Here is a 14,368-nt window from a genome sequence, read left to right as displayed (position 1 = left end):
AGCTTGGCAGGGTATTACAAGTGGCAAGCAACCCCAGTCGCGTCCCACTCGTAATGCCCTACTGAGCTGCGAGCAGTTCCTGCAGCTAGCTAACTGCTTGCGCCACCTAATTCCTGCCGCACAGTTTTAGCCCTTTTTTGACGTGTGTTGTGTCTGCGCCTCACTGCGTCTAGGATTTACTTACAGGGTCACGCTTTCACAATTCCGCATTCCGCCATTTTTCTCATAGTGAGTTGCTGTCGCTGAGAAGCTGTCGCAAGTGTTAATTGCGTCCAAGATGCAGGCGGATATGGTGCTTGCTGCTGCACATGCGTGATAGTGTTTTTTGGTTCAATGCGCCTAAAACGGACTTTGCGTCCGACTCTAAATGAGGTCCACATTGTATAGTGATTTATTATGTTACTTGATGTAATGAGATCCCCTGATATTGCCACTTTAAAACCAGTCAATATTTCCTCCTTGTCGGGCTTATAGTAATTGCAATTTTTACGTCGGGCTAACTGTGGTCGGCATTACTGCAGGGTAAATACTGACTACCACCGAAGTATATACTTTTACAAGAGGTGAAGGAGAAAAGCATTAAGTTGGCCTTTATCTGATTGTATGCATATCCTGCCTTTTACTAAATCTCTAGGTAATTCACCCATTAGTCTTTATAATTAAAGCCCAGATAAAAACCTTTTAGCAAAAAAAATTGCTCTAGCTCAGTATGTCTGGTTCCTTGTATTTTAATATACTATAAACAGAATGTTTTGCAAAGCTCTTCACGAAATATGTTAATTAGAATTCCAAATGTACTATACAAAAATAAAGCAGCAGCATACATTTTCTTAATTATCAATTAATAACATTTCTGAGATATTTCTGATACACAATTGTTAAATAATGACCAAAAGCAGGATTAATTGCACAGTTTTTAAAAGAGCTTTTTAATGTATTGTAGATAATTAAAGTATGAGTGAGGTGGTGGGGTGGGACTGGGAGCACTTAAGGCCAAACACCACCAGCAAAACATGCCAAATATTGTGGGCAAATGTGAAATAATGTGAATATTCTGTGACACAGTTTTGAAAATGTTGTTCCATCTGTTCCATTATTTAACACTTTCAAAGTGAGTTGAGTAATACATATGCATACCTCACAACTGTCCAGATTTAGGCAGGACAGTCCTGATTTGAGGGCTCTGCCATAGAAACATAGAATTTAACAGCAGATGAGAACCGCTTGGCCCATCTAGTCTGCCTATGTTTTTTATTAACCTATGGTAACCTCAACCGTATTTGGTCTTTTAATCTTTGTAAGGATATCCTTATGTCTATCCCAAGCATGTTTAAATTGCTCTACTGTATTAGCCTCTACCACCTCTGATGGGAGACTATTCCACTTATGCACCAACCTTTCTGTGAAGCAATTTTTCCTCATAATTACTCTGAATCTACCTCCCTCCAGTCTCAGTACAGGCCCTCATGTTCTAATGTTTCTCTTCCTTTGAATAATGTTTCCCTTCTGCACCTTGTTAAAACCCTTGATATATTTGAAAGTTTCTATCATGTCCCCCTTCTCTGCTCCAAACTATACATATTAAGATATTTTAGTCTTTCCGGGTCAGTTTGTGCTGTAGACCATGCACCATTTTAGTTTCCCTTCTTTGTACAGTATCTAATGTATTTATATCCTTCTGGATAGCTTATTTGTACACTGAAATTTAAAGTTGATATTTGTATGCTACATGAAAAATCAGCCAGTATTTAACTTATGTGCAAAATAATAAACTAATTTACACCGCTTGCATTGCAACATGGTTTTGTCCAGAAAACTTAAGTAAGGAAACTTACTCAAATTCTTGCCTAAGTTCCTTAATGACTATAGGTCCTTGTTCATTAAGGTAAGTACTCATTTTTTTTACTAAAATTTTCTCCTGGTCAAAACCATGTTACAATGCAAGTGGTACATATTAGTTTATTATTTTGCAGATAAGTAAAATACTGGCTTTTTTTTTCCTAGATCAACTTTAAATTTCAGTGTACAAATAAGCTATCAATTATTTGTGTGCTACATGAAAAAACAGCTAGTATTTTCCTTATGTGCAAAATAATAAACTAATTTACAACCCTTGCATAGCAAAATGGTTTTGTCCAGAAAACTTAAGTAAGACAACTTACTCAATTTCTTGCTTAACATTTCTTAATGAATCAGGCCCATAGTCTCCAGAATTGAACACAGTGGGCCTGATTCATTAAAGAAAGTTAAGCAAGAAATTGAGTAAGTTTTTTTAAGTTTTCTGGATGACCATGTTACAATGCAAGGGGTGCAAATTAGTTTATTATTTTACACATAAGGAAAATACTGTCTGCTTTTTCATGTAGCACACAAATACTTGATAGGTTATTTGTATGCTGAAATTTTAAGTTGATCTAGGAGAAAAAGCCAGTATTTTCGTTATGTGCAAAACAATAAACTAATTTGTACCCCTTGCATTGTAACATGGTTTTGTCCATGAGAAAACTTAAGTAAAAAAATGAGTACTTTCCTTAATGAATCAGGCCCAGTATTCTAGATGAAGCCGTACCAATGACCTATACAGTGGTATTATTACTTCTTTCTTTCTGCTACTGGTTCATCTCCCTATGCAACAAAGCAGTTGACTTGCCTTTCTCATTGCTTTGTTACATTGCTTACCTGCCTCTAAGCCACCTGAAATAGCATACTTGCCAACTCTCCCGGAATTGTCCGGGAGACTCCCGAAATTCCGATCAGTCTCACGGACTCCCGGGAGAGCTTGCAAATCTCCAGCATCCGTGCTACAGCCACCACTAAATGACGCGATTCACGGTTAATCGCGTAATTTTTTCACCGCGCCCCGTCCCCTCCCACCCTCCAGTCACGCCCTTCTCCCGGAAACAGATTCTTGAAAGTAGGTAAGTATGTGAAATAGTAACTCCTAAATCCCTTTCCTCCTCGGTAGTTTTCAGCTTTGTCTTTTGACAGCTTTGTCCCACAGGTGGGTAAATTGAGAGGTATCTTCAGTTGTCGCACAGACCTGCCAATGGTGCACGTAACAATGATTGGGCGACTGGACTAAAGAGCAACCTAGCACTTCAAATGTGTTACACACACCCGTGTGAAGGAGAAAAGCATTAAAAAGACCCCTTAATGGTCATACACCTCTCTTTCCTTCTACTGAATCTCTAGGTAATTCATTCATTAGTCTATATATTTAAAATCCTAGATTAATGCGATCCTATTTTTAACAAAACGTAGCTTTACATCAATATATCTGTTTTCCTGTATTTCAGTATGTTGTAAGTTGAACATTTCAGAAAGCTTTTAATTAGAATACCAAATGCACTCTAGTAAAATTCAACAGCAGCAAGTTAAAGTGCAGTTTAAATAGGCTTACATTGTCTTGTTTATCAATTAATGACATTTCAGAGATGTTTATAATACAAAATGGTTATATAATGATGGCAAACAGGATTAACTAAGCATTTGTAAAGGGCATTTTAATGTACTAAAGCTAATTAAAGTACCCATGTAGTGTTGCTAAGATAAATATATTGCAGAAAGCAGAACTGTATAAGCCAGCATTAAGATCCTACAGCGTAAGCTTTTCCTTTTAACTTTCCCGTCCAGTACAACTTTGAGGTTGTTAAAAGTCACAAGAAACTGTAAAATCATTACATTTCACAGAATCAATAGGCCAGAAAAAGTTTTTTCCCATGTGTTCCTGCACAAATGCAGAAGACTACCGTAGATAACATGGTCAGATTATGAATTGTTCATAATTAAAATTACGGAAAGCTGAAAATTAAACACCCCCCCCCCCAAATAGTACCTTCAGCTTACTATAAAAGTTTACTAATTCATGTATTTATCATTGGCAAAACAGTGTACAAGTGTATTTGTTGCTATTGTTTATGAACAGGTGCAGAACTTTACAATGCATCAGAGACTATGTATTATATTGACTGTATAAACATGACTTTTCCAATTGCTCTAGAACAAGTTGTTGCTTGTTTTCTGTAGCTATGGAGACTTTTCTAGGTCTAACCCATGGCCTGGGATAGCAGATTCAGTAGAGATAGGAGTAGCTCCCTCCAACTAAAAGTGTGCCTGTGTATGGAGATATCTTCAGGAGATGCACTATGTAAAATTGTAAATGTGACAGTAAAGCTCAGCCTTTAGTAGTGCTCCCTTCAAATAAACAAGCTTTAAATGGCTGCGTATGACTGGTCAGATAGGGGATGCGGTCACATCCCATAGGCTGCAGTGGTCCATCCTTAGTGGAGGGGCAAAAAACCACCACACCAGGGTCCAAGCTCCCTCCAGGTAGCGTTGATCCAGAAATAAGAAAAAGAGTCTGGTACATCAGAGAAACCTTTAGGACGTGTAACGGTAATTTACTACTGCAAATTATGCAGACACAGCGCGTGTAATTTTGCAAATCTGCGCCAAGGGTTGGTGCTACTACTAGGTGAACGTAGGCATTCATCTGGATTAAAAAGGTTTAGGCAGCGGCTGAAGCACTGAATGAGTAACATATTGTCACTCATTACGACTGAGAGCGGCCACTGACATTGGGGCAAACAGCTTCTTTCCTGTGAAGTTGTCTGCTGCCACTCCAACATGTTGGTAATGAGTAAGGAATTTGCTCCAAAGAAGATGCCACCCGCCCTCACCGTAAGAGGCATCTAGGGTACCCAGGGCACATGCGCTACCCTTGACTACACCTATTTGACTGTTTTACATGTACATTGTCCATTTCAGCCATTTTTTACGTGGCTCAGTGCAATCATTTTGCAGAACAATTTACAGGATTGCTGTCACAGATGGAAATGTAAAACTGTCCCTTCAAAATCCTACATATTCTTACTTTAGGGCCATCCTTTAATTAACTGAATACAATTTGTTTCCTTTTTTCTGTTAAAACATTGCTCGTCCCAGTCTCATTTATATCTTAAGTCATGAAAGTTGGGTAATATTGGGACTGTATTCTTTTTGTGTGTTACATTTGTACTTTTTGATGCTTTATTCTATTATAAGAATCACTTCTGTTAATGCTTTCTTCTCTATATAATACTCCTGGTTGGTGCTAAAGGCATCCTATTGAAAGTACCGGCTGATGCCAATTACCTGCGCCAGTGAGGATTTGTAAAAACTATTTACAAGGAAATAGAAGCTCTGTGACTAAGTTATAAATAGGCATTGTCAACCCTAAATGCGCAATCTATACACCTTTCAGCACAATTAAATATTTAATTTTACAACACAAAATCTTTTATTTCATGTAGGTGCATTTTGCTGCACCTTAAAACAATATTATTATCTTTTATTTAGCAACGCCGTACATGGCGGTAGTACAAACTAAGTAGACATAGTTTTCGTACACAAACAAAAGTTCACAAACTTTACATAGCACAAATAGAACTTGAAAGTGCGGATATCAAATACAAGTAGTAAAACAAACAGGGTAGCTTAAATTAAGCTATAACTCAAAGGGCAATTCCCGGGCAATAACTAGGATGGCAAGGGTAACTGAAGGTGGCAATGGAGGGGTAGGAAGCAAGTGGGGAAGAACGGGGAACCTGCTCGTAAGCACTTACAATCTAAAGGGGGGTGGATGGAGTGAAACAATATGGGGTGACATGTATGTGTGAAGAAGGACTGGACAGTAGGTAGATGTTAGGGAGTGATCTGGTAAGCTCTGATAAACAGGTGTTTGGAGGGAGCATTTGAAGCATTGGAGGCTGGGGAGAGTCTAATAGAAAGGGAGGAGAACATTGATGGGAGAAATGAGTTTGGCGTTTCCCTTGCTCAGACGGAGCAAAAACTGGACCCTTATAGTCAATATCATCATGGCACAAAGAGTATATCTCCCAACATTAGGAATGTATTATTTAGAACAGCGAGCATGGAAATAATAGGCTGGAAGTGTAGCTGTGTAACATTGGGGCTTTAGCAACCCCTGCAGATATAACTTAATTCTGACATGACAAATAATATAATAAAAATAATGTAAGTGACTTCTGTATGGTATTAACCACTAACCAATATCAATGGTCACAGAAGGAATTATTCTGCAGCTCATTTGGTCCCAGCTGAAAACGACCTTACTTTAGTTCAGTGAAAACTGGGTATTAAAGTCAATATAAAATACCAAGCCAATGAAACTGAAAATGTATTACTAAAGTGAAACCTTTTTAAAATGTGCATACACCCAAAGTAGCATGAAATGTCATGCGTGACCTTTATCTGGATTTACTTTCTTATTTGCTGATGCATCTACTCTCACAGTAATCTGTCAATTGAATGTGGATCTCAAGCACCAGTGAATCTTACAAACTGCATTCTCCAATTCACCTGGAAAAATGCTATAAAGACTACTCCATACTATATGAATCTTTGTTGATTCTTATTATACAGTTTATATAATACATCATTTAAATTACAGATCAAGCAAATCAATTAAAATTAATGTGAATTAAGATCAACATAATAAAATCAAGTTAAAATTATAATAAACTACTAGAGAAAAAAGAAACAGTGTTGGCAGGAGGTATTGGCACTGTTTCACAAGCAAAACTGAATGATATGCACAATGCTAATGTTTAAGGTTTCCTAACTTTGTGACTTATCCTGCTGCCTTCAGTTTGAGAGAGTAATGCTGGGCAGTGACATCATAGTCCACAGCCTCTCTACTAGCCAATCATCGACCTTAAGTAGCAGCACTTGGGTCTCAAAAACACAAAGCCTAAATATAGTATGAATGGCACTATAAAGGAAATTGCTGGAGGAGGTAGGGGATCTAGGAGTCATTATTTCAGGTGGGATAGGCATAAGGCTATCCTTACAGAGAACTAAGGATCAAATAGAGTTTGAGGTTACCATAAGTTAAAAAATTAGCAGACTAGATGGTTCTTATCTGCCGTCAAATTCTATATTTCTATGTAATATATATATATACCTCCAGCCATCAAACATTTGCACCTTCTCTAATCTGAAAACTCAGACTCAGAGAAACAGCTTTCCAGAAAGAGATTGCTGGTTTGGAGAAGAGGCAAACAGTAAATAGATGCATATATATATAATATATGTGTGTGTTGCGCATATAATCCCACATTGGCCTGGTAAAGTGGCAAGTTCAGCCTTACCACTGCCAGCCAGTATCTCCAGCGAGTTGAGTATCACTCAGCTGCTCCAGTAAAAATGTATTGTCAAATAGCGATGAGAGAAGATTTTCTATTGCTGTAATAGAAAATCTCTCATATATATCATCAACATCCTCAACATTTATTTATATAGGGCCAGCAAATTCCATAGCACTTTTCAATTGGGAACAAATAGCAATAAGACAATACTGGGTAATACATACGGACAGAGAGGTCATATCGACAGTAAATGATAAAGAGACCCCTTATTGCCCTTATTGTGGTCACATGTGGTACAGATAGAGTAGATTAGCTCAGTTAGTTGACTTGGCTCAACAATTAGAACATATTAGAGATATGATTATCAAAAGTTTCCACTAAACAGGTATAGCTGTGACACACAGTGACAGGTGGACTATGGGGCACTGCAGAATGTGAACTTAAGTCTACCATATTTTTAAACTAAATTATTTATAAATACAAAGTATTAACAAAGGGTATAATAATAGTTAATATTATACACTACCCGTCCAAAAACCATGAGTACTGCATTTATTACTTTACAATCCTATAGTATTTTAAATTGTTTAAGTAATCTGGACTCATAGATTACACTGAAAACTGCACCACATCTGCAGATCTAGGTAAGTGGTATTGCCCAGTTGGTCTAACACTTAAAAATCAAGGACATTGCCAGGGACAAAAAGTCCAGGGACAAATCATTAAAAACTAGCATTTTCCTTGGAAATCAGATGGCAGTTGGCAGTTATGTTAGTATTTGTATTCAACACAGTCCTACGCATAAGTTGTTTGTATATCCCTTCATAATATCACTTGCATCGTTCTAATTGTTCACAACAATGATATGTAGTAACATAGCTAACAAATCAAGTCTCTAATATTATTTTGCATAGACTTCATACTTATTTATGTATTTATTTATCAGTTATTTATATTGGACCATCATATTACACAGGCTGTACAGACCATATGCAATCATTCACATCAGTCCCTGCACCACTGGAGCTTATAGTATAAATTCTCTTCCACGTGAACACGTACAAACTATAGTCCATCTTTGTCAACAGCCAAATAACCTACCAGTAATTTTTTGGACTGTGGAAAATCCCAGAGTAAGCCTGCGTGAACACAAGTAGGACATACAAACTCCACACAGATAGGGTCCTGCTTGAAACAGTCCCAGTACTGAGAGATAACAATACTGACATCATATTGCCCACTGTGCTACGCCCTTCATATTGGCATCAGGTGAATAAAACAGTACATACGTCCACAATGTACTTAAAATTTTATTTCTCTACCTTCCTAAATCTGTGAACAAAAATTCCTGGAGATAATAGTTCACTTCTGTTTGATTAATCAATTTAAAGATGTATTTTTATACTGAAAAGACATTTTAGTGGCATTCCTGGTTCTCATAGAATTACTGTCAAAAAGCAGTTCAAGACAAATATAGATATCTCTATGTAAAACTTTTGACTAGTTTGACTACTATGACATGTGTTCATACCTGCAGAGGGAATGGATACGTTTGCCGGGTGACAGCTGCAGGATTTTATTAAGCTAACCGCTGTGCTTGGAACACATGCATCTCTGATGCAAATGAAACTGTGCACCTAGCACCATGTACTGAAGGCGCATTTCTCCACTTCCCCCATACGACGATCAGTACATTAGTATGGGGTTTATACTGCTTGTTTCAGTTCCACTCTAATATTAAATAACATAAATAAGGGTAGAAAATTGATGGTTGTAATTAAAATGTCAGATTGTTTTTGACTTAAACTATCATTTTGTATCCACAAATTACATAACTAAGTGCAACCACCTGGTGCACAAATAAGGTTTCCCATTACAAAATAGGCTGACTGACACTTCTGAATCTATTTCAGTTTTTTACAGTAATTGCACACTGTTCAACTGTGTATATTGCCAATATACATTTAGAAGTGAGCCCAGTAACTCAAAATGAATGTAAATATAAGAATGACTGACATATATTGACTGTGTGCAGAGCTACACATAGTTGCAACCATTAAAAACCTATCTCCAAGCTGACAGGTGACCATATCCATTCACATGACACTAAATATAGGAATTCTACTCAAATGCTCAAGTACCGTAGGCAGCAAATGACCATATGTGTATTTTCATTAAGTTTGCAACAATTCAGGAAGAAACAGGAATCATCAGCACATACTGCAACATTTTTACTTTTTTGCACTTGATCTGTTTATACCATAATTGGCACAAATCTGTGGATACAGCGAAATAAAATGATAAAACATTGCCTGGTATGCATCAGTGGAGAACAGGAACACTTTGTGATTTCTTCCAGAATCTGTGTAATCACTTATTTGACCCTTCTGTGATTCAACATATTTCATAGATACTTCAAAACTAGAAAGAAAGTAGTTTTTATGCTTGTCATATTATAAGGACAATTAAGCTGTGGGTTACACCATGTAACAAAACACCTATACAGCTCTCAAGCACTACAGGTATAGCGACAGATTCCATTTGGCGCAAGGTGCAGCTAGACATCTCCTCCATGTTTTGCTGCGTCTATTTCCAGCCATTAGGCTAGGAATCTCCACTGATTTTCGGTTCACCTCTATGGGGTGCCAGAGCGTATGAGCGGATATTTCTGGCATAACATTGGTGTGATGTGTCTCCGTGGATGTTCCAGAGACACCTGGCGCTAAATAGAATCTGCCCCTAATGTCCTATATATTTGCTGCTCTTTTATCTTGATCAAGTCCACACTAGTACACAGGGGCACAGGGGCAGGCTGGGCTGGGAGGCAGGGGGACACCTACCCCCCAAGGCGGTCCCATAGTGGCCTACCTTGGGCTGGGTCACTCGGCCACCTGCATTTTTTCCTTTAAAATATTCCTAATAGGCTGCTGAGTCGAATCTTGTCCCAGGCTAAAATTTGTCAGCCTTCCCCTGATACTACACAACTCTAAATCTTTTTGCGCAAACAATCAGGTGCAGTTGAATGAATAAACATTTATACACAGTGTAGATATTTTCCTGTCTTTAAAGTGAAATACAGGTAACATTTTAGTAACTTTATAGGTCAGTGGGAGAATATTGCGGATACCAGCGATACCAAATTACATGCACACTAGTAAATAATTATAAGAGGTCAAATCACTCATGAGCATATCTGTATAAAATAATCAAGCTGACTCTTAGAAACTTAACATTATGAAGATGCCAATAGCAATATCACATCAATCTTTAGAGGAAGGCAAACACTTTCTTTGATCCTAAAATCTCTTTATAGTAAAAATAACAGGAGAATATCACATAGGTTACTTAATTGGACATTTCATTTTTTTTGTTGAAAGTTTTAACAGCAACCAGTAATCCTAAAACATACAGTAAGTTCCATCAGAAATTCAAGGCAAAGAAATGTGCAGGGGAATCTGGTCTCAGTGATCCTTTGGTCATATAAAAAGCCTAGAGACTAAGATGTGTCTGAAAACCATAAGCGCTCACAGCTATTATCATGGGTCTCAGTACCCACATACATACAAGTTAACATACTTTACAAATATTTGGAACTAGCCAATTAGGTCATACCAATTTATCAACTGTGTTACATCACCAGCACACTCTACTGAGCCACAGAATAAGAGTGATAAATTAAGTGACATATTGATTTGACTACATCTACAATCATTAGGATACCAAAGAATCTTTTGGCACATATGCTGTTTTAAAGCAGTATATTTTATTACAAATCTTGTGTGCACTGTAAACCTCCCAACAACATTGCATAATACGTACAAACTTTCACATAAGAATTAATACAATTTATATTATTTATTTTACAGGGTTTTTTGTTTGTTTTTTTACTCGTGTTATTGAAGGAGTTGGGGTAGAAGTATGGGAAAAGTACCAATACTGCATAGGTTTCCATTAGCATATCTAATATTTTATCACCACTTAAAAAAAAACAACGAAATATTAAAAAAAAAAATAATTGTGAATTTAAGTAAGAATTAAGCAATACACTAATGGATAGTGATTTGGAACAAAATCAGAATAAGTATTCCCATATTTGTTAGAAATCTATAGACTTAGTGGCACCTTTGTTTTTGATACATCTGGCAGATTCTTTCCAGCAATTTTACTGTAACACAACACCTAGAAGACTTTTGTGAATCCCATCTTCCAGTTTCTATATATAAAATTATATTGTGACTGATCTGTTCACATGTAAAACTTATATCGAAGTTAGTTTATGTTCATATAGGTATTCTGAATACTGCACTCATTAACAATTGCTTTACATAGATTTAACAGCCACTATTAAAACGAGCATCTAATTTTAATAACATTGCCCACTACAGTAAAAAAACAAACACATCCAACATTCATACTTAAACGTACATGCTACTTGCCGAGTTAACATGTTATTATAATTATTAGTCTCATTGCCCTCTCCTCACCCTAGATCCTAAGCCCCGTTTACCGTTTGGATAGAGTCATATTACAACAGGTTGTGAATCGAGACATGTCATCGAAACGGATTATTTATTTATTAATACTTACTACATCCATGATCTGCATCAGATTCATCCCAAAGTAGACAGTGAGAGGGTGGGAATCATTGGCCACTGGTCTCTCTAAATTATAATTAATATAATTCTTCAATAATTCCTTGTAGAGCTTTCTCTGGTATTCTCCTTGCATGGACACTTCAAACCAAGAGAAGAGCATAATCAGCACTCACTCAGCAATCGGAGTCAATATACAGTAACAGTAAAAGAAAGCACGTTTGCTTTATGCAAAGATCACTTCACCATGTATACAGCCATTATATGCGCATCTAAACATTCACAAATAATGAAGTGTTATGAAATAGCTTTAAAGCAGAATTAGATTTATAGGGGTGGAATGCAGGGTGACGTTGAGATCAATTTACCGTTTATCAAGCAGGCTGATAAAATTCATTTAGAAAATAGCAGCCAAGTTTGCTATATTGTTTGTATTATTATTATTATTATTATTATTATTATTATTATCATTTATTTGCTAGGCGCCACAAGGTATCCGCAGCACCGCACACAGTACTAACATTAGACTATACAGGGTTAAACCATACAGAACAATGAACAAAAAGTACCAATACTTCAGAAACTCCGGCTAGTCATATGCAGTAAAGATGGAGCGGAAGAACAGGTATGGAGACAGGAGGGGAGGGGGCCCTGCTCATACGAGTTTACATCCTAAGGGAGGGTAAACAGACCAGGCACAATAGGAGCCAGTTGAGGCAAGAGGAGAGAAGGGAGGACGAGCTAAAGGGAGGAGATGGGGGTTATATATGTTGTATATAAATAAAACAGCTAAATTTGGATATGGATTATTTCTTTGGATTGCATAGAGCATTGCTCTCCATGATCAGTGGACTTAATACTATGTTAAACTGTTTTCTAAATACTAAACTAACTTTTACTAAACTTACAGCAAATATGATGGGATAACAGACTTGCAAAATTATATCCAGCACAGAGGAAAGCAGAAATGAAATACAAAATAGTAAACAGTAACTGTCAGAGATAAAACATCTTCTAGTGACAAATCTTAAAACCAATGACTGGAAAAATGTTACATAAACAAAAAAAGACATCAGCAAATATTCTCTATATTTATTTATTAGCTTCTAAAAGAGAAACAGGCTTTATCTATATTTGTTTTCTTTATAGCGGAGTCAAATCATGGCGAAATATGTCAGGACTCTTGTTAATTTTATTCATAAGAGACATCTTCATAGCCACAGTGAAATGTCCATTCACAGCAGAGCCGGTCTTATCAGCTGTGTGCCTGTTAACTTATTGGACTAAAATTTCTTCAAAGAATCCTGCGAACGTCTTGAGCTGATTGCCGGATTATTACTAAAAAGGCTTTAAGAAATGAGTCCAGGGGAATTTGGCACTTATGTCTTGTTAATTTGAAGACATGTCACAATAATGTTAAAATGGCCTAGTTTCTGCATTCTGCTTTTTATTTGAATTTTTTCAAATTACTCATGGATGAGTCATTATTGGATACACATTTTCTTAATATAATTCCATCCTCTTATAATATCCTTCTCTTAAATGTATATAAATACATAATTAACTTACATGGTTCTGGATATACCTTTATCTGTAGTAGGCAGAGTATCTTATATTTTGCTTAGTATTTACTAGTAATTTGCATTCATCAAATTATCTACACAAATCTGTATAAATTAACTATCTACACATATCTCAATAATTAACTATCTAGTTTCGTTCCAAAAAAGAGCACTGGGAAATAGTTTGCTTGCATATTAAACAGATACCTGAACAGATTTTTTTTTATGAATAAATATATGTTTCATTTACATTTACAGTTCTTCTTAATTCACTTTTACACATGTCTGCAGGAAGTTCAGCATTAGGGCCATTTTCTGGGCAGGTATGACATTCATGAGTATAGATGAGAATATGAAATCCCATTTACAGACAGGAGCATGCATGTTATACTCCAAAATAACTGTCCATGGAATTATCACAATGTAAGAAATATGCTGACTTTCAAGACACTGGCTGTGAATGATTACATGAAATTAGTATCATATGATCTTCAACCCACAAGACAGCCCACACAACAGTAGGAAGTGTGAGTCAAGAATGGTATTTTTGTTAATAATTGAGCAGTGCATTTACACTTTTACTCTGGACGTACTAATGATGTTATCGATGGGTTTTTTAGCATGACAAGTATACATTAATGCTGACATGACCCATAAGAGGCCTATGCATTACTGCTACTGCTGATTCTGAACAAACTAACATTGACCTTTGTCATGCTAAATGTGCAATTATGACACCTCTCAGCTTCTCAGGCTCTTGGAGAAGATTGAGAGTAGAGCTGCATGTACTAATGGGGGTAAATGTAATCCATGTAGGTAAGGTAGCTTTACAGATAGCAATAGTTACATACAATGTCAAATATTTTTACTTGTCACATTCTGAAGAAAATTTTACATATACATTTGTGTCTGTCACAGGATGCACTCTGCATATTACTTCTGTGAACTTATTTTTGGGTTTACAGTCACATTATAAACAAATCCATACAAGAAGAATTTAATTTTAGCGCTTACCTTTTGGAATATCATCATCATCACCATTTATTTGTATAGCGCCACTAATTCC

The 14,368-nt window shown here is 36.6% G+C and overlaps 1 protein-coding gene across 1 annotated transcript in view; it reads right to left on the bottom strand.

Annotated features, from left to right (window-relative positions):
- Positions 1-12,127, bottom strand: part of LOC142151950 (neuronal acetylcholine receptor subunit alpha-7) — a 184,533-nt gene extending 172,406 nt beyond the window's left edge. Inside the window, exons 1-2 of the mRNA XM_075208081.1 lie at positions 12,109-12,127; positions 11,736-11,881 (exon numbers count right to left, since the gene is read on the bottom strand). Of these exons, the coding sequence (XP_075064182.1) occupies positions 11,736-11,876 (141 nt within the window). The 5' untranslated portion in view covers positions 11,877-11,881; positions 12,109-12,127. The remainder of the gene's footprint in view (positions 1-11,735; positions 11,882-12,108) is intronic.
- Positions 12,128-14,368: the final 2,241 nt, after the last annotated feature.

This window comes from Mixophyes fleayi, chromosome 4 (assembly GCF_038048845.1).
Source record: "Mixophyes fleayi isolate aMixFle1 chromosome 4, aMixFle1.hap1, whole genome shotgun sequence".
Lineage (NCBI taxonomy): Eukaryota > Metazoa > Chordata > Amphibia > Anura > Limnodynastidae > Mixophyes > Mixophyes fleayi.
This window is presented reverse-complemented; position numbering and strand designations above follow the sequence as displayed.